This window comes from Eleutherodactylus coqui, chromosome 2 (assembly GCF_035609145.1).
Source record: "Eleutherodactylus coqui strain aEleCoq1 chromosome 2, aEleCoq1.hap1, whole genome shotgun sequence".
NCBI classification, from domain to species: Eukaryota; Metazoa; Chordata; class Amphibia; order Anura; family Eleutherodactylidae; genus Eleutherodactylus; species Eleutherodactylus coqui.
In genome coordinates this window covers 85,168,982-85,194,568 of record NC_089838.1, presented here as the reverse complement: position 1 = coordinate 85,194,568, position 25,587 = coordinate 85,168,982, and the positions used below count along the sequence as shown (strand labels likewise).

Here is a 25,587-nt window from a genome sequence, read left to right as displayed (position 1 = left end):
TTAGGCTCGCACAGCATTCCCACAACATTTTTGACTATGGGATTCCATCTCTGGATTTTGTCACAAAATACCAAAAATGGTATTGAGACGGGAACCCCGAACGGAACCATTCAATCGGATTAGTGATACAGACACCACTTTTGTGTCCATGTAACAAGGATTCCGTTACACTTGGAACACAGAATAGCATAATTGGAAAAAATGATCAAATATTCTTAAAAAAATATGATTAACATAAAACCTTGATTTATACAATAAAGGCCCATTTAGACAGAACGAGTGTTGGACAAACGATGCCTGACACTCGTCCACGCACATACGTATCGCTGGCTCACAGCGAGGAGGCAGGAGATTTCTCTCTTCGCTCTCCCCAGCCCCTCTCCATTGACTTAACATAGCGGCCGATCAGTACTGAATGCTCATCGTTCAGCTCATTGTCCATCGTTTGGGCAGGGTAGACATGATGAGTCAACCCCTAAAATGAGCAGAGCTGTGTAAGGGGCTACCCTAAAGGGCTAAAAGATCGCTATGATGATGGCCTATGAAATGCTTTAAAATTGGCACCAAAATGATCATGAAATTTTAGAACACGGGGACTGAGCATGCTCAGAGGACTTGTATTGATTAGCGAAGGCTCCCAGATAAAAGACAATTTTTGCTGCACCACACGGAAAGCGCAGGGAGAGGAACTCCTGCCTGCAAGATAAAGGCCGAGAGCAGCGTTGGAGTGCAAGAGGAAAGAAGCAGCAGGAGAGCAGAACCTGGATGTGAAAGCACTACTTGGAGTGCACAGTCAGTGCTGAACAGAGGAACCAGTGACTGCTTGCTGTAAGAGAGAGACCACACTACTTTTCCTACTCGGTGGGGTATCTGGACTGGGACAGGGATCCAAGACAGCAAAGTCTCACCTGTGACCCAGGAAAAACTTAGGCTGGTAGTACTGACGACTCCAATGTAACAAACTGTAAGTGAGGCTGGCCTCAATTCTGAAATTAGGCGTGTACACCTTTAGGGACCCAATTAAGTAACTCACAGGCTTGTTGAAGAATTCCCATACTGCACTGAGGAGATTATACTGTTGAACAAACTAACATTACACACGCTAACGCTTTATGTCAGCTGGTGCTTAAAGAGACATTTTCAACTGAGTTTGAATTCTGGGTCCCCAATTAAACTGCATCGATAAGAAAAAAGTGTTAGTGTTAGATAGCACATGCTCTCTGTTCCTTCATGTTTGTCTGGATTGTTTAATAAAGACTGAAAGCTTTTTACCCAATGCTGGACTTTCTCCATTTTCTTCTGCATCAGTTGTGGTTTCCAGCCAGTCCTTTCATGGGAGCGACTGCAGAGAAGCTGGTTCCTGGTTTGCATTTCTTTTGTAGTTAGTGACAAGGTATTCTAAGGTAAAAGTTTAGTTGCATAATCATTATTGCTGTATTATTCTCATTCCTGTACATTCCTGGATTTATAAATAAATATTTTAAACTTTGGTTACTCCATCTGCTGCATTGTATCCTGAATCCTATGTCATACTACCACCTCCAGTGACAGAAGAAGATTATATTAAAGGGCTTTTCTGTGTTTATCACTCCCCACTTGTTATAAACGACCCCTTGACAATAAGCTGAGTACACACTGTCCTCCTGCTGAGACCCTCAGTCGCCCATTATCGCTTGTTTGAGCGGGGACCCTTTAAGAAGCAGAAGCCATTAGAATACAGCTAAAGCCATTATAAGATTTTTCTGCAGCTGTTCTTCTGCTTGTGGGTGGTTTCTAAGTAGCAATCATTTCTTGGCACTGCAAAGAATAGAAATACAATGGTAATGGCAACTTTTTAAAAAGGTTGCGCAGGTTTAGAAAAAAGCATCTATTTTTCTTTTTCAGAAACAGCGCCACCCTTGTAGTTGGGTTGTATCTGGTATTGCAGCGCACCTCCATACAAGCGGATGGATGAACTGCAATAGGAGATGCAGCAGTGGGACAAGCGTGATGTTGTTTCTGCAACAGAGCCGAGCCTTTTTTCCCTAATCCTGGACACCCCTTTTAGGTTAGAAAGAAACATTTGGATTACTTTAGACTTTGTTATAAAGTTGTTATAATATTAATGCACTTCTTGTCTGAGCAGAGAACTGGCTGGTGCAGCTTCCAGGACTCTGATGGCCCTCTGCTGGGTATGTTCAGGAGATTTTAGGAGGGGTTCTGTGCTATCTGGGAAGTGTGCCATCCGCCAGGTTCTGTGGAGCAGCTCTGCACACTCCATGGGCTCTGCTACACGCCGGCTGCTTGTTTTGGTCCAATGTACTTTCTTTCCATAATCACAGTGTTTACCCTCCTGACCGAGCGGAGCTTGCATGCTTCTTACAGACGTCAGCATCTGCTGGGATTTTTTTTTCCATAGTTCAAAAGTCTGTCCCTGTTTGTACTTGTATCAGCTCATGTCCCGATGTTCCTCCGGCTCCACGATCATTCCCAGGATGTTCTCAGAACCGGAGAGGAAGGTACATTATATCTATGACATGTATTCGCTCTGCTCTTAAGCTTACTTTGTGCTTTGCCATTCTGCTCTCAGAGCTGCAGTGCAGCTTCCACGTGTGGCCATCATATACTGCTATCAATAGACAGCTGACATGCATGATACTTTCCATGTAGCTCACTTCTGTCTATTTTCTTCCACTTTTATGAATTCTTGATGTGTTTGCACATTTTTAATACACAGTTAAGTAGGTCTGTGGACTATAGGAATAGCACCTAAAACAGGATACCAGATACGCTCCAACTTTCCAATGTATTCTAATGTACAAGTGGGATATGTGATGGCCTGCATATAGAATATAGATCACCTGCTTGGCAGCATAGAGCCTAACATAGTATGACTCTACTATCAGAACTAGTCAAACCATCCAATCTGCAAGCCCCCCAGGTCTTACCCAACACTGCCAGAAAAGCCAAATGTTTAGTTTTAAACAGTTTTGCCCAAGTGATTATTTAATGTTATTTATTTATAAACACAGAACACCATTTAAGCGCTTTAGTGAGATTTCATTTTAAGGCTCCTTTAGATGGACGTTTTTGCGTGCATTTCTGCACGCAGAAAATATACGAGCGCAATGGGTTTGTTCTAATTTCCTTTTTTGGCACGCATTTCTATCTATCTATCTATCTATCTATCTATCTCATATCTATATCTATCTCCTATCTATCTATCTATCTATCTATCTATCTATCTATCTATCTATCTATCTATCTATCTATCTATCTATCCCATATCTATCTATCTATCTATCTCATATTTATCTATCTATCTATCTATCTATCTATCCCATATCTATCTATCTAATATCTATCTATCTCATATCTATCTACCTATCTCATCTATCTCATCTATCTATCTATCTATCATCTACCTATCTATCTATCTCATATCTATCTATCTATCTATCTATCCCATATCTATCTATCTATCCATCCATCCATCCATCTATCTCATATCTATCTATCTATCTATCTATCTATCTATCTATCTATCTATCTATCTATCTATCTATCTATCTATCCCATATCTATCTATCCCATATCTATCTATCTAATATCTATCTATCTCATATCTATCTATCCATCCATCCATCCATCTATCTATCTAATATCTATCTATCTCATATCTATCTATCCATCCATCTATCTATCTCATATCTATCTATCTCATATCTATCTATCTCATATCTATCTATCCATCCATCCATCCATCCATCCATCTATCTAATATCTATCTATCTCATATCTATCTATCTAATATCTATCTATCTCATATCTATCTATCCATCCATCTATCTATCTCATATCTATCTATCTAATATCTATCTATCTCATATCTATCTATCCATCCATCTATCTATCTCATATCTATCTATCTCATATCTATCTATCTCATATCTATCTATCCATCCATCCATCCATCTATCTATCTATCCCATATCTATCTATCTAATATCTATCTATCTCATATCTATCTATCTATCTATCTATCTATCTATCTATCTATCTATCTATCTAATATCTATCTATCCCATATCTATCTATCTATCTATCTATCTATCTATCTATCTATCTATCTATCTATCTATCTATCTCTATCTGACCATTTGAGTTTCCTCATCAAAATGGAAAGTATTCACACTTTCCTGACATCATGTGACAAGGGGAATGTTATTAATTAACTTGAAATGCTATGCATATGTGAGACTGGCCTGCTTCATGAATAGCAGCCACACTCTGAAATATTAGGGAATGGAAGAAAGAAGAAATGCAGGGAAATATTACCATACGTGGCGACTTTCAGATAATTTGTGATCAGAGTAATTAATGGACAGCTGGAGTCCATCAGAGTGGATGGTGCTCTTACAGAACTGCTCTCCATTCTATAAAGCAACCTAAAATATATGTATGACTTATGTGGGTTGGAAAACTTAGATTTGATTTAGATAATGACATATGTATGTACAGCATATACTATTTGTATTTATTTATTTTATTTAATAATTATTATTAATAATTAAGTAACGGAATTGTAGTTTATGCACCTAATACCATATTCAGTATATATGTATATATTAATCTCAATACCACCTAAATTTACAATTTTTTCGGAAATAAAACAAAGTAACCCACTATAGATTGTCATGAATATGGATTTCAGAATTTTTCTAGGCAAGAAACGGACTCATACACATTATTTACAGACACATTGAGCTGTGATTTCCCTAATCATTTTCTCATCAAAGTACCCAGCCGTAGCAGTGATCACAGCAGTGCAAATGTGGGACATTCTGTTAGTGAGCTTGCGTGAAGTTTCAGCTCCGTGCAAAATACTGCTGATGCTTCTCCCCTTTTCTATCTGTACTGTATCATATGAAATGCCCAATTAATGTTCCTTAAAAAAAAAAAGTTTCAGCTCCGATTGCTCTTCTCTTGCAGCAACTTCCAAAAGTGATTTTGGCTTGTAACTTGTACATATCGCAAACACCTGTCCAGATAATCCCAAAGGAGTCTTTGCAATTAGGACTCTAGGATTGCCAGACCATATTCTTCATGTGCTGCCATTCTTTTCACTCAACATAGTTTTGCAAAGACAAGAGGTGTATTTTGGATCGTTACGTTACTGTAGTGTGAAACCAAGACCAATAAGACAGGCGCCAAAAGGGATGGCATGGCAGATTAGGATGTTATGGTAGCACTTGGAGTCCACAATGTCCTTGATTTTTAGTAAGTCACCAACCACACCAGCTCGGAAACATCCCCAGATGATAATGGGACCTCATCCATGCTTGACTGTGGGCTGCAGGAATTATGTACTCACCTGTTGTATGATGGATTACATTTCACCTATTAGACACAAAGACCTCAAACTTCAATTTGTCTGTGAAAAGAAGCTTCTCTCCCTGACTACTGGTCCGATTCATAAGTTTTAATACGCAATAACCTCTTTTTATCATTGGGCATAAGTAGCGATTTTTGAGTTCCAACACATCTCTTCAAGTCATTGGCAACAAAGTAGCATTTAAAGGACTGCGATTGACATGTTTCCATCAGAGCACACGCATGTGACAAGCTGATTTAAACTTGTCCTGTTTGGAACACTCTGATAAACTTGTTCTGTTTTGTGGTCAGTTGAGGTTGTCAAGATCGCAGTCAACCACATAGACTCTTGGTCTGGAGGGTACACTGCATGCCACCAAGAGAAATCTCCAGACGAGCCATTTCATGCAAACTTTGTCCTGCATTTCTTAGTATGACTATGACTGTTCGCTTATCAATTAATAACTCCTTCCTGGGAGCCATTTACAAGACCATGTGACATATTTTCATAAGTTTACAAAGTATCACAATACAAGGCAAAAACCAGAGTTCTTTTACTGTGCTGATTTAGAAACCTGCATAAAAGAGAATCTGTCTATGTTGCCTACAGCAACCAATCACAACGCAGGTTTCATTTCATATTCTACTCTTGAAAAATGAAAACTGTTCTGTGATTGATTACTGTGGGCAGTCAAAGACAGTTTCTCTTTTACAGGTTTCATGGCCCCTTTTCTTCATAAACTAGTTTTCATGGATATTTATATAAGTAATGTATAAATTGGATACATGCCAGTGCTGTAAGTGTTTAAAAGAGAAGGTGGACTTATTTCTGTGCAAAACACACCAGGAGATGTAATACGAGGAGATACGCATTAACCCTTTGCGATACAATTTTGGAGTCAGGGTTTCCTAGGGGGCTTTCTCTTCCTGCCATTATACAATGGTGCCATCTGCTGGCCAGTACTGCGGTATGGGACATGCTGGAGGGGCCCCTGACAATAGAGCGGCCAGTAATATACAGTAAGAATACCCTGCCGAACGTCTTCCGACATCGAAGCTGTACAGCCTTCAATCAGAATGTCTGAAGACGTCAGATAGTGGATTGGAAAGGGTTAAATTTGGGGGGCTCTGTGATAGATTTTGCACTTGGGCCCAGCAGCTTAAGTTATGCCTCTGAAACACACACAGTGTGTTCATACTTTACAGAGAAATGGAAGAATCTGGGTTTGTGTTGAAATTAATGAGAAGTAGTATATATATATATATATATATATATATATATATATATATATATATACACACATACACACACATGCGTCTCCACACCTACTAATGCAATTTCCTTGAACTGAGCTATCTAGTCCCTACTTTCTAGAGTAGCTGTCCTCCTGGTGGCAGATAAGTCAGGTTGCTGCAACTTTTTAAGGACAATGCTATTGATAAAAACCAAAAAGGCTAAGGGCCTATTCACATCTTGTTATGGTCTCCGTCCAGCAGCCCCGTCATGGTTGCCATTTAAGATTCCAAAAACGACATCCCCGAATGGAACCTGTCTGGGCTATTAATGACAAATGCTGAAATGGAGACCAATAAGCCTCCGTTTCAGCAGGTTTCTGTTTTGTTTGAGGCATTTAGTGCAGGAAGGAATAATGTGGTACATTGCGCTACTCTTTGAAATGCCAGAAATGAATGGAAATCTGCCAAAATGGAGATCTATTGGTGTCCATTGCAGCAATTTTCATTAATAGCTGAAATAGGTTCTGATCAGGTCCCATACAGGGGTGCTGTTTTGGGGATTTCAAACAGAAACCTTGATGGTACCCCTGGATGGAGGCCATAATGAGGTGTAAACAGTCCATAGCACAACTATGTATCGAAAAACCCAGCCAAACTGAGTTGTCCTGAAATAGTAGTTGTCTTCCAATAACACTCAATTATAAATTCTAAAACATAAGAAAATATTGTCAATTACTTAATAAAGTGAATTCTTTAAGTAAAAAGACTGTGGGTTGGTCCCTAAGCTATAAGTTACTGTCCGTATATGTGATCACATGATCACATTGTGGGGGACCTCATATATATCTAACTAGTACGAAGCCCAGGATGGTAACTACAATACATATATATCCATGCTCGAGAAAAGTATTCAGTGGAATTAAGAATAATAGTTACAATACAAAGGCATCAGGTATTTTGGATACACAAAATACTCAGGATAAACCAACGTGGAGGTCCCTTTGCATGTTCCCAACTGGTCTACTTTGTAGACACTGGTGGAATTTTTCGAAAGCCTCCTCAGAGTTTCTGAAATTTTTGGCATCTCATTAAAATATTTCTCAGTAAACAACATTTCAATGAAGTTTCTTATACAGGGGGGATGTCTTAAAGAAAATATTTGTTGCTCATAGCAACCAATCGCAGCGCAGCTTTCATTTTACCTCAGCTGTATAGGAAATTAAATCTGCACTTTGATTGGTTACTATGGGCAGCAAAGACAAATTTTCTTTTAGACAGTTCTCAGGCTACTTTTCTGCAGCCCATCCTGTAGAGGCTATGGCGATCATGAGTGAGCATTAGTGTGAGACACAGCATGTAGTTGCATAGCGCATACACATGAAGGCAGAGTTGTTTTGAAAACAAACCACACCACATCAGGCTAAGATGTGTATAGATTAGATTGGCTCTTAGTATAGGAAACCCTCTCTATAGATTCTCCTAACGGTATGTTCCAATGGGTCGGAAAGGCTGCGACAGAAAAATGAGGATTTCAACAAGTTATTAGAACAGGTGGCATCCGCACTGAACATGCACACCATAAATTGACATGCAACGGATTTAAACTCCATACTGCATATCCATGCTGTTGTGGATTTCCTGTACAGCGCATGCTCTTTGTACATTGTAGCGTGTGCTAATCCTGGGGATGTCCGGTTGATATATTCCTAGAGCAATGTACATATGCTGATGATATAATAGTATACATGCACATACACATTACTCATCTAAAACCACAGTACCTAAATGTTCAGAGACCAAATGCAGCATTTAAAAAGCTCTAACCCCTTAACGCTCCATGTTGTACAGTTATCATCACGGAATGTTAAGGAATGAGACTTCCGGGGTTTGTATGGAGCGGGATCGGAGGTAGGATGTCTTTGACACTCGCAACAGCCTCCATGAGCCCTCATGCATTCAGTGGCGGCATCCAGAGCTCACACCAGAGGAATGACGGGGAAAGTAAGTATAACACTTACATCCCTGGACTCAGCGGGTCATATACTGTCAGCCCATAAACTTAGCTTATAGGGTTAATAGTAGGGGACAGACTCTCTTCAGAGGACTAGAGTCTCTTTAAAACTAGTCAGGTTTACAGTTCCATATGTGACCACGGTTTGTCTCATCGGCTGATGCAGAGTGTTAATGCTCACGACCTGAAGGTTGCAAGTTCAATCGCAGTATGGTTCAGGTAGCCGGCTCAAGATTGACTCAACCTTCTATCCTTCCAAAGTTGGTAAAATAAGTACCCAACTTGCTGAGGGGTAATAAATAAATAAATTACCTGAAAGCGCTACAGAATACATTGGCATTATACAAATAGTAAGTTCCTTTCTCCCCCTTCTCTTTTCCGATCACCTTCTTCTGCTCTTATTTGTGGGGTTCGGTACTCTTTACTTTCTAGTTTGTTTGCAACAAATGTAACATTCATTATACACAATACATCAGAGTTGAAACCTGAAATGAAACTAATAGACCCCAAAGTAAAATCAGTAACAGCGCCCCCACCTGTCCTCCCATCCAGGAACATTTTTTGTGGTAGAGGTGCTTCTTCGGTCAGGAGGGGTATCATCTTTCCTTAAGGAGAGCACCTAGAAAATGTGTGGAGACTTCTGCACTCCCTGTATCTACACCCTGCAATACAGCATGGACGCCTTGGATACGGCTCTTACATTGCGTTTAAGTATTGATCTCACCAGACACATTGAAAAGATCCTTTACAGATTGCATGTGTGTATTGTGTGATCCATGGTCCAAGACATTTGTAGGCACAAGTTGCCATGTTCGTCTAGTAGTATAGCAATGTCCTGTCAATGAAGGTTGGTTTCCATGAGCACAGATGATCAGGGACCGTCACTAAGATATAACTAAGGGCCTTGATGTCGTGCGTTGACGTGAGATGTGGAAGAGGGGTTGTCATGGCAACTTTCCTGAACAAATATTGGACAATCTGCCCGCACTTTGTTTACCTGTCACATGAAGTAAGAAAGGCTCAGCTGGATGTGTGCTGCTAAAAATATCCTATTAAATATATTGTAGCCCTAGGGCAGGAAATACGCCTGTACATGAAGTACATATCAGTCATTCTTATAGCTTCTATGACTTTCAAGCTATACATTTATAGCTTCCAACTTTATGTCATTCAGTCAGTTGTAAAATGTTCTATGAAATAATCTATGTAATGTAAACGTAGCTAAAACGTACCTGAGTTTTCAGCACATTTTTTAAAAATACACCATGTTCTTCTTACCCTCTCATTGTGCACCCTGTTTCATGTCTAAGTTCTGATTTTCAGGTGGTCTTCCCCATTTTTCTGTTGCATTGTTTGAAATCCATTTTCATGCAGAAGACATGTAGCCAGTAGTTCACTGTCTTGCACTTCTTTGCTCTGACTTCTCAGGCTGCATTGCACAGCCTGTGCTCCAATCAGCAAGGGGCAGTATCTGAATGCCCAACCCTCTGCTCTCTTTGGATAATTCAGACATTCTTGCCAAATACTGAGTAAATCCAATATAATGTATATACACACATTAACACAAAGACACACACACACACAGAAACAACCACAACCTAAGAGAGGCAGCGAGGAAGAGATTGTCATAGTGTTTGCAGGTCTGTCAGCATGCAGTCTAAGTTCATGGGAACATCTATATGAAGATAGCTTCTCCCACCATTGCCAAGGAAACAACTTCGTTACTAAAGAAGCTAATGACAGACAGTGGATTTCAATGGTTTCATTTTTACTAGCGGGATTCTGGCTCGATATTACTACATGCGAGAAAAGATAGGCCTTGTTCTATCTTTCTCACCCGTATTTTCTCTACCTGCAAGGAAAGATAAGTCAAGACCTATCTTCCTGCTTTTTTTTTTTTTACCAAGCACAATAGCGCAAAATTTAAATGGTAAAAGAAAAAAAGCCTTTTGACTTGTTCATGCGCAAATACGTTTTAAGGGCTTAAACACATGGGCTTGATTTTGTCCCGTTTTACGGTTGTGAAAATCATGGTCGCAAAACGGGACAAAATGAAACCATCGAGTTTTAAAATGAAGTGTTTTCATCATAGATATTTGTGGCATATTGATAGAATATGCAATAATTTTGAGATCGTTGGCGCCTGACCACTCAGATCCCACTCTGATATTAAGAATGGGCATGTCTAATATTCCATTCCCATCAAGGAGATCGACACATATTGGCTATTACTTACCACTACAGATGAGCGAGCATACTCGCTAAGGACAATTACTCGATCGAGCATTCTCCTTAGCGAGTACCTGCCTGCTCGGAAGAAAAGGCTCGGCTGTTGGCGCGGGTGAGAGGTGAGTTGGGGCAGTGAGCGGGGGGTGGGGGGGGGGGGGAGAGAGGGAGAGAGAGATCTCCCCTCCGTTCCTCCCGCTCTCCCCCGCCGCTCCCCACCTGCTGCCGGCAGCCGAACCTTTTCTTCCGAGCGGGCAGGTACTCGCTAAGGGCAATGCTCGCTCATCTCTACTTACCACTATAGGAAAATGTACATATTGGGAACACAACTGCCAACTGGCTGTAATAGGCGGACACACAATCAGCCAAGGTGTCTAGTTGTGATACTTAGTGAGTTTTCCATTAATCAAGTAGCTGGATCTACTTGTGGCCAGTTTATGTATGTAGATGGAGCGATCTTCCATCAGCCAGTCATCTTCATTTGTCATTGTGATACCAGACTTGACAGGGTGGATATTCTTCTCTGTCTTAGGCCACCAATGCTGCTGGGACTCGTAGATCTGTGTCTGCTGGGGATATATTTAGAAGTTTTGTCAGATTTGTTAGCATTTTTTCATGACATGTAAAGCTCTTTGGAAAAAGCCAAAAATTCACTCGATGTAATAAGCAGTTGTTTAAAAATGTCTCGAAGCTGTAGATGAATCACAGCATTATTTTCCACTGAGCTTGACTGCTCTCATTAATAATTGTATCTCTAAACATGTCCCTCTCTTTTCATTCTTAGCGTTCTCTTCAGTTTTTGGATTTCTCTTTCTGGGAGATCAGAAACCCAAAGGGCCGGCTGTCCACACTAAGGAATAAATTCAGAGCTTCCAAATCGTTGTACCTCAACCGCTCACTGCAGAGAAGGGAGGTGAGAAAACACTTTAAAAAACTTTGACTGAATGCCAAGATGTGACCGCTCTGCATCGCGTTCAGATAGTTGACTTGTGACATAAAGTCTTGAGATCTAGTCTTAACATGCGGTGCGAGACTTATTGGAATTCTCAACGGGTGACTTCTTGTATCCTGGGTGATGTGCTTCTTCGCTACATGTTTAGTTCCGTCCCTTCATGGCGACATTTCCATGTTTACTTCATGCAAAGTATAAGTCAAGAAACGTTAAAGAGAAGCTGTCACTAGATTTCCGGAGAGCAAACAACACACCTCTGTTGTAGTGCTTGGTAATATCTTCCCGAATATGTAGAAAAAACAAACCAAAACTGGCTTTTTAACCCCTTAATGACATGGCCCCTTTTTTTTGGATTCTCCTCCCCACTTTCAGAAAATCATTAACTCTTTTTTTTATCCATTGACGTGGCTGTCTTGTTTTTTGCGGGACGAGTTGTATTTTTCGATGGTGCTATCTAATGTACCATATACTGTACTGAAAATGTTTAAAAAATGTCTAAATGGAGTACAAAAAAAATACAATTCTACCATCTATGGGGGTCTTGTTTTAATGAAATACACACTGTGGCCAAAATGACATGATAACTTTATGCTTTGGGCCAGTACGATTATGATGATACCAAATTTATATAGTTTTTTTTTTTTTGCTATAGTACTTTTAAGAAATAATTTTATTTTTTCCTGAAGGTACTTTATTTTCTGCTGCCATCTTCTGACAGCCATAAGTTTTTAATTTCTCCATCAATATCATATACTTAAGTGAGGGCTTGTTTTTTGTAGGACCTTCTGTAGTTTATATTGGTACCATTTTGTATGGAATACATACAACTTTTTGATGGTATTTTATTACATTTTTTTCTTAGAGAAGTGATCAAAAAAGCGCAATTCTGGAGTTATGTATTTTTTTCTGATGGCATTCACCGTTTGGTATAAATAATGCATTACTTTGATAGATGAGACTTATGGATTCAGCAAAACCAATTTTTTATTTTTATTATAAATATGAGAAAATGGGGGGTTAAGCTTTTATTACCTTCAGAAGTCCCCAGGCTGCCATGGCAACCAAATATAACCTTGTAATCTCAGTGCAGGGGGCCATTCGGGACCCCAAACCCCTATGGGGGCATTTAAATGTCGCTATCAGAATTGACAGTAGCAATGTCAGGATTGCTGTTAGTGCTGATCGTGGCTGTTGTGGGTGGATGTCAGCTGTCAAAGTCAGCCGGCACCGGCCATATATAGAGCGGGATTGGCCCATGTACAGGACATAACTGTATGCCCTGGGAAATGAAAGGGTTAAATGTGCTGGGTTAAAAGAAGCTATAAAAGAGTGTGCACGGCATGCCAAGAGTCCTCTGGGCATTGCTGCTGGGGTGTATAGCAATACAGAAACATAGCAGATTGGCAGCAGGAAAAGACCCCACGGTCCATCTAGTCTGTTCTTATATCATTTCCTTTTTATGTTTCTCTTAGGACAGATCTGTACTTATTCCAGGCAGCTTGAATTCATTTTCAGTGTCTTGGCTGTTAGCAAGACTGATATCCCACTTGGCAGAGCTAGAACAGATGGCAAATGCCCAGTGGGTATACCCAGAGGGTATGCAATAGGTTTGCTCAGTCATTCTAATTTGAAATGATGGCATGCTCTTCCTGTAAAGTAGATTCTAGAATGTAATCATCACCACGTCTTTTCTTAGTACTTAGTGTTGAACGGAACAAGGCATGTAAACACAGTGAGTTGCTATGCTGTACGGTCGTGATATCAGTCTATAAGGGTTGCATCAAAAGGTTCCTGCTTTTTAGAAGGAAGTTGAAAACACATGTTTAACCCCTTAAGGATGCAGCCCACTTTTATTTTCCTCGCCGTTTTTAAAAAATGCTAACTCTTTTATTTAGCCATCGATGTAGATGTCTGAGGGCTTGTTTTTTTGTACCGCACCATTAATGTATCGTATAATGTACTGAAAATTGCTAAAAAAATTAAAAGGGACGTGAAATGGAAAAAAAAGGAAATCCGCCATCTTTGTGGGGGGCTTTTTTCTACGGCGCACAAACTGCAGCAAAAATGACATGATAACTTTATTCTATGGGTCTGTACGATTATGAAATTACCAAATTTATAGATTTATTTTTTTTGTTGCACTACTAATTATTTTCTTCCTCCATCTTCTGACTGACATAACTTTTTTTATTTTACGCCAACATAGATGTGAGAGGGCTCATTTTCTACTGGACAGTTTCTATTTGTACCATTTTCGAGTACATATGACTTTTTGATTGCTTTTTATTACATTTTTGGTTTTTTTTGGAGACAGGTTGAACAAAAAAGAATAATTCTGGCGTTGTTTATTTTTTTTCTCACAGCGTTACCATGTGGGGTAAATAATGCATTACTTTGATAGATCAGACTTTTACGGACACAGCAATACCAAATATGTTTTTTTTTTATTATTATAAATATGACAAAAGGTTCTTTTGTTTTTTTAAAACTTTTATGACCTTTTATTTTTTAATAATTAATAAAACTTCTTTAAACTGATTTTTTACATTTTGTTTCTACCAATAGGAGACATGATCTTACAATGGTCTGATCCATCCTGCAGTATGATGTAACACTATAGTATTGCATTATACCGTGATCTGACAGGTAATCTATCAAGCCATGCTGCAAAAACAGCCGTCCCTGCATTGTATTGAGTGGGATCGACCCCCAATCCCTCTCCATAAAATCTCCAAACCCCCAGGATGTAAATGTACACCCTAGAGCGTTAAGGGGTTAATATGCCAGAGTGTAGGTCAAAAGAATATGTTTCTGCTTACCAGTAGTACAAACAAATAGATAAAGAATCTTCTTCTTCTTATTATTAATAGCGATAAGCAAATTTTTGAAAAGTTTGTTCGGTTTAGTCTCAGTTAGTTCAAACCGAACCAAAAGTTCACCAAAACCCCTAATACTGGTGTATAACACTGTCTAAGGCCTTAGTCAGACGGGCGTTTTTAGCCGCGATTTGCGCATGCGCATGCGTCCGGCGATTTTTTAAAACCATTGCTTTGCAATGGTATCGGACACATGAGCGCTTTTTATGCGCTCGTCCGATAAATTATAGAACAAAAAATCGCAGATCGCACCTATCTGCGATCTGCGATTCCTGTTCTCTTCTGTATATGCGCTCAATGGGGCCGGCGGCAGCAGCACCGACCCCATTGAGAACATATAGAAGACAAATCATTCTTCTCTGCCACAGCTGTAACAGCTGTGGCAGAGAAGAACGATGTTTGCCCATTGAATTCAATGGAGCGGCAATACAGCCGCTCCATTGAAAGCAATGGGCTGCCGGCGTGCGCGGGGTGAATTGTCGGGAAGGGGTTAAATATATAAGCCCTTCCCTGCAATTCATCCTAAAATGTGTTAAAATAAAAAAAAATTGTATACTCACCTTTCCGCTGCAGCCGGAGTCCAGCCGCGGCCGCTGTCAGTTCTCCTGAACTGCTTCTTGGCACTATTCAGCCGGCGGGGCTTTAAAATCCCCGCCTGCTGAATGATCTGCCTCTGATTGGTCACAGCCCTGACCAATCAGAGGCTGAAAACACTCACACACCCATTCATGAATTCATGAATGGGTGAGTGACTGCTGCCTCTCAGCGCTGAGCCAATCAGGGGCAGGTCTGACTCACATCCATTCATGAATTCATGAATGGGTGTGAGTGAGGCATGCCTCTGATTGGCTCAGCGCTGAGCCAATCAGGGGGCAGGTCTGACTCACACCCACTGCAGGACGGCCGCACGGAGCTCCGGCGACCGGGAGAAGGTGAGTATACAATTTTTTTTAATTTTAACACAATTTAGGATGATTTGCAGGGAAGGGCTTATATATTTAAGCCCTTACCGACAATTCATCACGGGCTCGCCCGCAGCGCATTGCTTTCAATGGAGACGGCTGTATTGCCGTCTCCATTGAATGCAATGCGCTGGACAGCTCCGGCCCGTTTCTAATAAAACGCGGCTAGGAGCAGATTTTCGGGCGATTTGCGGGCGACTTGCGTGCACCGGTCACGCGATTTGCGGATGCGCATCCGTCATGCGATCCGCAAATCGCGCAAAAAAACGCCAGTCTGACTAAGCCTAAGAGCTATAAAAGCTCTATATAGCACTCTAAAAGTGTCATACAGGGCCTTTAGGGATCTCGGACAGTATTATACACCAGTGTTCAGGACTAGTGTTGGGCGGACCAAACCAGTAGAGCCCAGCTTTTGGGTACAACTCTGCTAAAAGCTCGGTTCAGGTTTGTGCCAATCTGAACTTTTAGCAAAGTTCAGCCCAAAACAGGTTTCTACTGGTTTGGTTCACGTAACACCTTTATTATTAGAGTTGCAGATATTTAGCCATTTTTTTTCACTCCAGTACTTGTCTAAGTGTCAAATACTCAAACATTTAAGTAGTTGGCTCAACTTTACTCACTCTCATTTGGCTTATTATACAGTATAAGCACCAATTACTTGATAGTCTTCATTTTCTTCATACTGGCTAATTTGCTTAGATTTTATAGCTATACTAAACTTGCAATGGAAATCGGCTCTCCATTCACTGAATCCCTGTACTGTAAAGGCCCATTTACACGCAACGATTATTGCTCAAATTTCGTTTAAACAATCAAAAGTGAGCCATGGTTTTGCTTTTAAAGATGAACGTTTACACCCAACAATTATCGCTAGAATCGGACGTGGTATTTCAGTCGTCCGGTATGTCACTGGGTGTGTCACCGCTGTGGCACTGACATTGGAAAGAATCTCTAGGTGTCAGGTTTGTTAATCCTTGAAAAAAACCAATGGTTAGTATAGGCGTTCTCTGAATTGGCATTGAGAAAGAATCAGTAGGAGATAGGTGTATGCAGAAAAAAACAAGGAGTTTTGGGAATTGACCTTTAAAAGAATCTCTAGGAGTCAAGTTTGTAATTCAAACTTTCAGCAGTTTGAACGAATAATCGTTACGTGTAAATGGGCCTTAAATCATAGCAGAAAGATAAAGCAACAGATTGTTGACATCTGCATCAGATGCTTAATTTGGAGTTTCCGCTGCAAAAGCAACAAAAACTAGCGTGCCATGTTGTGCTATTTTGTCTGGAACAATGCTGTGTAGGTCGTTGGAAACCCGATGGACCCCATTATAGTCAATGGGATTGTTGGGTGCCATTCCTGCCTATTATGAGCGAGATCCAGCACTTCATTTATTTTCATTGTTTGACTCCTATAATGGAGATGAAGAATGGAAATAACAGATGCAGGTATGAATAAGCTTTAAGATTAGACACAGGATTTCAAGATTTGTTGATCTAGCAGGGTTGTAATAAAGCACAATTAAAAAGTGTCAAAAGTAAATAGCTGGCAAGCATTATCCATACAAATGTAGCAAAGATTAACTTGATATTTAACGCATCATAATGATGTTATACAATGTACTACAACGCTGTAAATTGAGTTATTCTGATGCATCAGTCATGTTAATGGTTGTTGCATCTGTAGGCAGTAATTTACATATAATATTAAAGGGGTTCAGTCATTAAGTGGGGGGGGGGGGGTCACCTCACCTCCAGCTGGCTGGTTTTTCTGCTTCCTGTTATGAAGCGTACATTAACAGGCTGTCTACGTCCTGCCAGTCAATGTACGCTACGTCAAGTTCAACATGGAGTGCCGAGCTATTGCAGAGACTGCTCATGCCCGCTGTCTGCAATAGATCAGCATTCTTCCTAGTCAGTGAACACTACATCACAGGGACGTGACCTTAACTGACCTCCTGGAAGAAGGATGTGAGGAATGCAAGCTTGATAACAAGCAGGCTGGCTGGAGGTGAGCTGACCCAGGGGACTGCAGAAGCTCAGGGAGGAGAAGATGCTGTAAGAAAACTGTGGAGGTATAGGTGAGTATAGAATTTTTTTTTAATTACAAAAGCCCTTTAAGCCTACAAGTGGATTATGCACTTTCATGTTTTATAGATTTTGAAGCTGCACTCTTCTGTCAATTTAAAGGGTACCTGCCGATCCCTATGATCTCAGAAGACTTGATACTTAAGAGCATTTAAGATTGTTTTTCTGTTTATATATTAAATTCAGAAATCTGAAATTTCATAAATGAATTGGCGCAATGCTTTCAACTTCTTTAGCAAACTTCTGACTTTCTGTGGAACCATCAGTTTCCTACATGACTCCACTATACAAAACAAGTCTATTACATTTAATAAAACACTAAACATAGGAACACAAAAATGTTAAAGTCAGCATTCCTCTTTTTTCCTTTGCTACTATTTTGTCGCAAATTAAGATAAAAAATATCTTTAAAAATGATTGCGTACGTGTTGAGAACATACCAGATACCGGTATATATATACAGCGCAGCTGTATAAGGCCTTGTTTTTTGCAGGACAGGTTGCAGGTTCCATTTTAGAGCACATAGAATTTATCAATTAACTTTTATTTATTTATCTGGGTAAGTGGAAATGAAGAAAATAATTAAATTCACCATCGTTATTGTCTGTCATTGTATCACATCTGACCTAACAGGCACATACGTATTGCAGATGCCATAGTGACCCATTGTTACCACACAATTGACCCAATGGTGTCAAAAGTAGCAACATTCATGGGGTTAAACAGCCAGGATCAGAAGTTTCTTAGATCTTGGCCACTACAGTTGGGGTGTAGTAGAATGTCTATTTGTCACGAAGAGTTAAAGGGCACAACCCATGTTCATATGCCTTATTAGAGCATTGGTGCCCTAGTATTACAGGACGGCCATGTATATGAATGGCTGTTCGGCAAAACTACATTTTCCCTGCAGCAACCGATGCAGGGGAAATGTGTGGTTAGCTGCGGCTTCCCATGGCAAAGTCAGCTGATTGCCGGAAGTGCTGAGAGCGGGATCTAGGATGATCAGCTTCTTGTCTCAGGCCCAGATTCTTGTAGGGAATGTGTAAGTTGGCACAACCCCTTTATGGGTCCATATGTGATAAAAAGGTAGCACATCCTAGGCTCCCACTACGCTGAATGGGCACAGCCAAAATGTCTCTGTTGGCCAGGAGCCTTGTATGGTAAAGCAGCTTAGACTCATTCAAGTAAACGGAGATGAAATTCAGCTGAGTTGCAATCCTAAACACAGTGCATGGACATGAGTGATCTGTGATGCACCCACAACTCTTTTTTTCTCTTGATCGGTGGCATTCCAGCAGTTGACCCTGCGTTGATGGCATATCCTGGGAATAAGCCTTCAATATATACCTATACAATCTCTTTGAGTGCGGACAAGTTCATTTTGTCTCTTGCCAGCAGTGTTATCTAGGGCATATGCTGTGACTGTAACCATCTTGTCACTACTCATCCTCTTTTTGTCCTTTCCTCTTAAATATGTCGAAATAACATAATGAACTTCATTCTGATCATTTGTACCGGATGGGGGAGAATAGAATTAGTTTCCTGGTCATTCGCAGTATTCCAAATAAGGTTTAACCACCAATTTCCTTCTGGTCCTGTTATAGCATTATACTATTGCTGCTGTAGCTATAGAGGGTGCCGAGGTGTTCTCTCAATTGACTAGTCTTGGATATGGTACATGATAGGTGGGGGCCCTGTTACGGATTTTGTATTGGGGCCCAGAAGCCTTAAGTTACACCTGTTTATAATACATTCATAGCTAGTGTAAAAATAAAGATAACGTCTTGCATAAAATAGTCCGTAACTCATAAAATGCTAGACCCAACCCAAACATTCAATTGCGCAGCTGAGTAGTCATGCAATATATTTGTGGTAGAGATACACAATGGGAAATGAGCATGAAATTCACTCAAAGGAAAACCTTATTACATGCAAACAAGAACTTCTCAAATTCAAGGCTGCACTCACTTCTGCAAAATAGCACTATTTCTCTACTCTGATATCTTCATTCTCTCACAACCACAAACAATTATTTAACACTTTTAGCTCCGTTTTCCAGTGATCCCTCCCATCTCATCTGATGACTCATATTTTAAAATACAAGATTGGCAACATTAGAAAAAGCTTCAACTTACAGTCCCCACGATCCCTCCACACGGCTACTAGCTCTTCTCCTCATAACCTGCTTCTCCACCATTACTGATGGAAAGATTTCTACCCTACTCTCCAGATGACACCTCACCACCCGTACACTTGACTCAATCCCATCTCATCTCATCCCAACCTTACCCACTGTGTTTATCCTAGCACCTACCCATCTTTTCAATCTTTCACTGACCACCAGCCACTTCTTTTTTCCTTTCAAACATACAACCATCACAATCCTCTTCTAGAAGCCTCCCTCTATCTGTCCTTATTGCCCACCTACTGCCCCACCTTATTACTCCTGTTTACCTGAAAACTCCTTAAATAGCATGTCCACCTCTTCTGTCCTCCCAGGTCTAAAATAACTCTGTCTCTTCGACTGGCTACAATCTGGTTTCCGACCTCACCAATCTACTGAAACTGCCTTGACCAAAATCACCAATGATCTGTTAAATGCAAAAGCCTCATATTACTCTATGCTCCTCCTTAACCTGTCTTCAACACAGTTGACCACTGCATCCTGTAACAAATACTCAAGGCTCTGTCTTGGAACGTCAACTCTTCTTGATCTATTCCTTTAGCATGGAAGAGTTCAAATTTACTTATCTGGCCTAGGTATTACCTCTGTGCTACCCAGAGTTCCAAAATGTCTATCAGCTATATCCTCCTTCTTCTCCGCCTACTTTCTAAAACTTAACATATAGAAAACTAAGTTCCCTCCACTTCTTTCAATCTCCCATTAAACCTATCAATTATAGTCAATGGCTACACACTCTCCCAAATCCTACAAGTCTGCTGTCTTAGTGTAATATTTATTTCTGCCCTGTCCTTCAAACTGTCCTTCAAACTGCCCTTAATACCCCCTGCTAGATCCAACTCTAAAACATCTCTAAATCCACTCTTTCCTGAATTTTGAGTAAAAAATATGCTAGTGCTATTTCATCAACATCTCCTGCCTAGGCTTCTGAAGCACCCCAAACTATCCAACTTTTTCCCACCTGCGAAACCTTCAAAAGCTCCCTGAAAACCTACCTCTTCAGAAAAGCCTCCAGCCTCCAGTAATGCTGTATTCAGTTGGCCAAGAGAAAGTTGTATCTGACATTCTCAGGTTTAGCTTGCATTGTACAGTACATAGACACACATCTATGTGCTCTCTGATACACATGGGCAATGTGCATTGCATGTTCTATTCTGGTCAACATGAAAAATACCCTTATGGGAATAGCCTAATTAGCCATAATAGGTGTAAGTTCTGTCCATGAAATGCATGAATTCTTGGATATTCGTGTGCTGTCTGATACCCACAAGCAGTGGAGATTGCATTGGACTAGAATAGGACATGCAACAAATACTCATATAAATAGTTTAACTAACTAACTGGTGAAATAGATAGCACTCAGACGGACAAAGTGGCCCTAACTCTACTGCTACTCCATGACCATTGCAGCAGCTGTTACCTTCACCTATTATCTCCTTAATCCTTTTTTTGTAGCCCTTATAGGCAGGGTTCTCTTCTCCACTGATCTAGTCTCACACTCATGTATTCTTGTTTGCGGTTCTCACATTTTTCTCTATGTATTATAAACCTTTTTATAATGTATGTATGACTTGTACCAGAATTATAAATTACCCCCTGTCCACAGGGTAGAGAATATGTTGCTGATCAGTAGCTAAGACTGCCACCAATCTTGAGAACAGGTGACCCCTACCCGTAGTGACATCGCATTCAATGGAGGACTGGCTGAACATGCGTGGTTGGTAGAGATGAGCGAGCATACTCGCTAAGGACAAATACTCGAGCGAGTATTGTCCTTAGCGAGTACCTGGCCGCTTGTGAGAAAAGATTCCGGTGCCGGCGGTGGGCGAGGAGCAGTGGAGGAGAGCGGGGGGTAATGGGGGGGTGGGGGGGGAGGGGAGATCTCTCTCCCTCCCCGCTCCCTCCTGCTCACTCCCACAACACACCGCTCACCCCTGCCGGCACCCAAATGTTTTCTCATGAGTGGGCAGGTACTCGCTAAAGACAATACTCACTCGAGTATTTGTCCTTAGCGAGTATGCTCGCTCATCTCTAGTGGTCGGCGATTTATTCATTTCAATGGGGCTGATGGAAATACCCGGAGTGCTTACCATTCAGCAATCTCTGGCAGTCCCATTGAAAATGTTTGGAGCAGTACCCTCCTTACTCCGGCCTCCTGCAATCTTGGGGACATGGGACTCTGTTCTCAGAATTGGTTGAGGTTTCAGTTGTAAGACTCCTATTAATCAGCAAGTTATCCCCTAACTTGTATATAGGGGATAACTCGTAATTCTGGTACAACCCCTTTAATAGCACTTTAAAAATAATTACATAAATGTAACTTTCTTCTATGTACGAATTAGTAATAGCTGGCGAAAACTAGCACCCTACATGTAATTGCTACACAATACTGAGACTTGTGTTTGATTTCCATGAATTGTGGTCATGGTATCATGAGAGAAGGTGAGCGGTGGCATGATGTGTGGACCCCCGCTTTCTTGAAGACATCTGCATACATCCTAATAAGAATAACTTCTCTGTATCTGAGAACATAGCTTCCTGCTGTGGTTTAGTTTCGCAGCAACGCTTCCTGTGGCTTTGGTGGAAAGCGGTAGTATGGCTTTTGAGGATGCTTAGGGTTGATAGCGCTGGGTGGTGCTCTTTTTATCCAGCCTGACCATCTCTTCAGAAATGACAAACACTGCAGAGTGCGTATGAGGCGATGCCAGGGAAAATGAAATTTCTGGAGGTTCCTCATGGTAGATTGGTAAGTGCTTCATTCTCAGGCTAGCGGATAAAGTCACTACTGGCTGAGGAGGTATTTCTTGACTTCACCTTGCTTGTTGTTTCTTCATCGACTCATGTTAATGAATGCATACCTCCACCGGGCTAGAATACATTATTCTAAGAGAAGCGGGTTAAAGTTAAGAGTTGCAGTTTGTAGCAAGTTAGATATTCTTAATAAATAATCCGGTGTTGTCGCGCTCTACTTAGTGTTTATACTATTCATTCTGGTGGGTTTATCTTCCAGTAAATATTACAGCCCACTATAAATAGGCTGCAGTACAGCTGTGCACACCCGCCGCTGCATTACACCCATACACAATGTTCTTGGCTAGGGAGACCCTAATGTTATAGCAGGCATGAGTCTTCAGGAGCTGCAGCCTATTAGGTTTAGATATTGTAGATCATATTAAGTAAATCATTGTCATATGTTATTGTGATGTGAAAGATCCTTATGGTGTGAAACTCATGCCAAAAAGTTTTATATTCAAGGAGTTTTCTCAAAAGTAACATTTCTCACCTATCCTGAAGTATTAGGAGATATGGGACAACTTGGCGATCAGTGGGGTGCCGTGTCCCCGGTTCTCCTTACTGTACCCCATGCACTGAAGGGAACGCTGGTCTGGCAAGAAGTGCGCTGACACATGATTCACTTTCGATGGGACCTCAGAGATAGCCAAGTGCTCGGGTATTTCTGTCAGCCGCATTGAAATGAATGGAGCGCCAACCGTGCATGCTTAGACAGCGCTCCATTCATTCTGACATCACTGTAGGGAAAAAGCAACCCCGCAGTGACAGGAAGAAGGGGATACGGGACCCCATTCTTGAGATCAGTGAGACCCCCTGTGGTTAGGGGATAACTTGTAATTCTAGGCTTCAATTTCTGACGAAAAGTGCAGTCAAAGTCAACGGAGTGGCTAATGGAAGTGTTTGGCTGCATTTTTCTATAAAAATGATTGTGATTTTCATTTCTATAGAACCAATGCTTTTCAATGGCAGCGGTCACATGTCCGATTTTTACATGCGCATAAAATTCGCACCTACAAAAGATAGAACATATGGGTGGCAATGGACGTGGTCATGTGATTTTTTTTACGCGTGAAGTGCGATTTTTTTTCACGCTCGAATGCACGCATGTAAAAAACGCTAGTCTGACTGAGCCCTAACAGAGAGGAAACAATAGTGTGACCAGAACTTCTTGTTTCATCTCATGAACAAATGTTTCCATTTCCAAGATTCCTTGCAGATCTAATGACTGTAAACCAATTTTCCTGATGTGTACAACAGTATGTCATGTCTCAGGGCTCATTCACACAATCCTATGTGTAAAAACGGACCCGGTAAGCCGACAGAGGCCGTGTATGGCAGCGAGTGCACTGTGCATGACCACATATCTCACGCACACGGACATGTGCAATGTGACTTTTGTCTTTTTTTAATTTCCCTGCTCTGTTTCTTAGCAGGGTTTCGTATGCATCGTCGCCCCTAAGCAATGTATTGCGTATGTACAGTGTTGCAAACGCTACCCATAGAAAAGAATAGGTCTCACACAGCGTGATATGCAGTGAAATAGAGCACGCTGCCATTTTTTTCTCACACATATCTACACAGTGTTTACATGCTAATGTGAATAGATCAATGAAAGAGCATGTAGTGTCATTGACTCCATTCTTCGCATGTCATGACGCTATACATTGCGTGCATAATACACAACAAAATTACGGTCGTGTGAATTAGTTCTAGAGTGTAGCAAAATCTTTGTGATCCTCTCTACTGGATTTTCCCATAACTAACCCAATTTTGTTGGTGCTCTTAAAATAATGGAAATAATGGTACACGGTGACATGTTTTCTTAGACCAGTATTTGCACACTAGGCCTATACTGTAGAGTAGAGGCCTTGTTTTATAGGTAGTCCCAACACCCGATAGATACAGCTCAGAGTTTAAATGTAGTTCTTCGGAAATACGTCACGCAGGACGTTTTCCATTGAACGCATGAATCCAGTTAATCAATTGACAAAATAACACAACATTAAACCTGAGGGAGAATCCTGAGCGGTTTGAAAGCTGGCTATAACATCATGTATTTTTGTTAGCCATTAAAAGGTATCATATCTACAAGATTACTTGGTTTCTCTTACTGAGAATAATCACAATGTTACAGACATTCCAACATTAATGAGGTTGTTCACTTTTCACTGTTTTTACCTATTCCGTCTTGAAAGATCCGAGGTACAATTGTCAGAAGATATGCCTCTCCCCCCACCCAAAAAACAATAGATTGCAGTTCTACACCGTAATAGTGCTTACAGTGCAGTTACCGCCTGTGATCACAGTTGACTACTTCTCTGATTGGAGTCCCTCACTTTCTCAATTATTTTCTATGTGGACCTAGACAGCCATGAAGACTTCTTCCAACCCTGACCTGTCTCTGCACACTCTTCCCTTCCTGCCACTAGTCTTAATGCCCCTGTCTCAGTGCCCTCTGTAGTATTAGCACCTCCCTTAGTGCCCCACAAAGTAATTGTGTCCCCACACAGTAATAATTCCCCCACAGTATTCATCACAAGAAATAATACCCCCCAGTGTGCCTCCTCAATTTAAAAGTGCCCCCTCAAAATCAAAGTGTTCCTATAAACTAATACACTTCCAAATAATGAATAGTGCCTATTCTGTGTTTTCACAAACTAATAGTGCCCCATGTTCCTGTATAAACTAATAGTTCAATCTCTGTGCCCCCCCCCAAATTAATAGTGCCCCTTCTGTGCCTGTGCCACCACAAACGTAAAGTGCTCCCATGTTCACCAGCAAACTAACAGTGTCCCCACGTGCCTCCACAAACAGTACTCTTACGTACCCCCACAAACTAACAGTGTCCCTCTGATTCCCCAATAAACTAACAGCACTGACATAGTATGACAGGGTATATACAGAATAACCCAATA

The 25,587-nt window shown here is 40.9% G+C and overlaps 2 protein-coding genes across 3 annotated transcripts in view; one reads left to right on the top strand and one right to left on the bottom strand.

The window, feature by feature from the left end:
- The window catches only part of LOC136611506 (uncharacterized), a 74,433-nt gene that overhangs the window by 36,643 nt on the left and 12,203 nt on the right, over window positions 1-25,587 (bottom strand). The gene's annotated exons all lie outside the window — the stretch shown is intronic.
- RGS14 (regulator of G protein signaling 14) overlaps window positions 22,481-25,587 on the top strand; it is a 65,404-nt gene continuing 62,297 nt past the window's right edge. For both annotated transcript variants that reach the window (XM_066591171.1, XM_066591170.1), the window contains exon 1: window positions 22,481-22,625. In XM_066591171.1, the coding sequence (XP_066447268.1) occupies window positions 22,581-22,625 (45 nt within the window). In that variant the 5' untranslated portion in view covers window positions 22,481-22,580. The remainder of the gene's footprint in view (window positions 22,626-25,587) is intronic.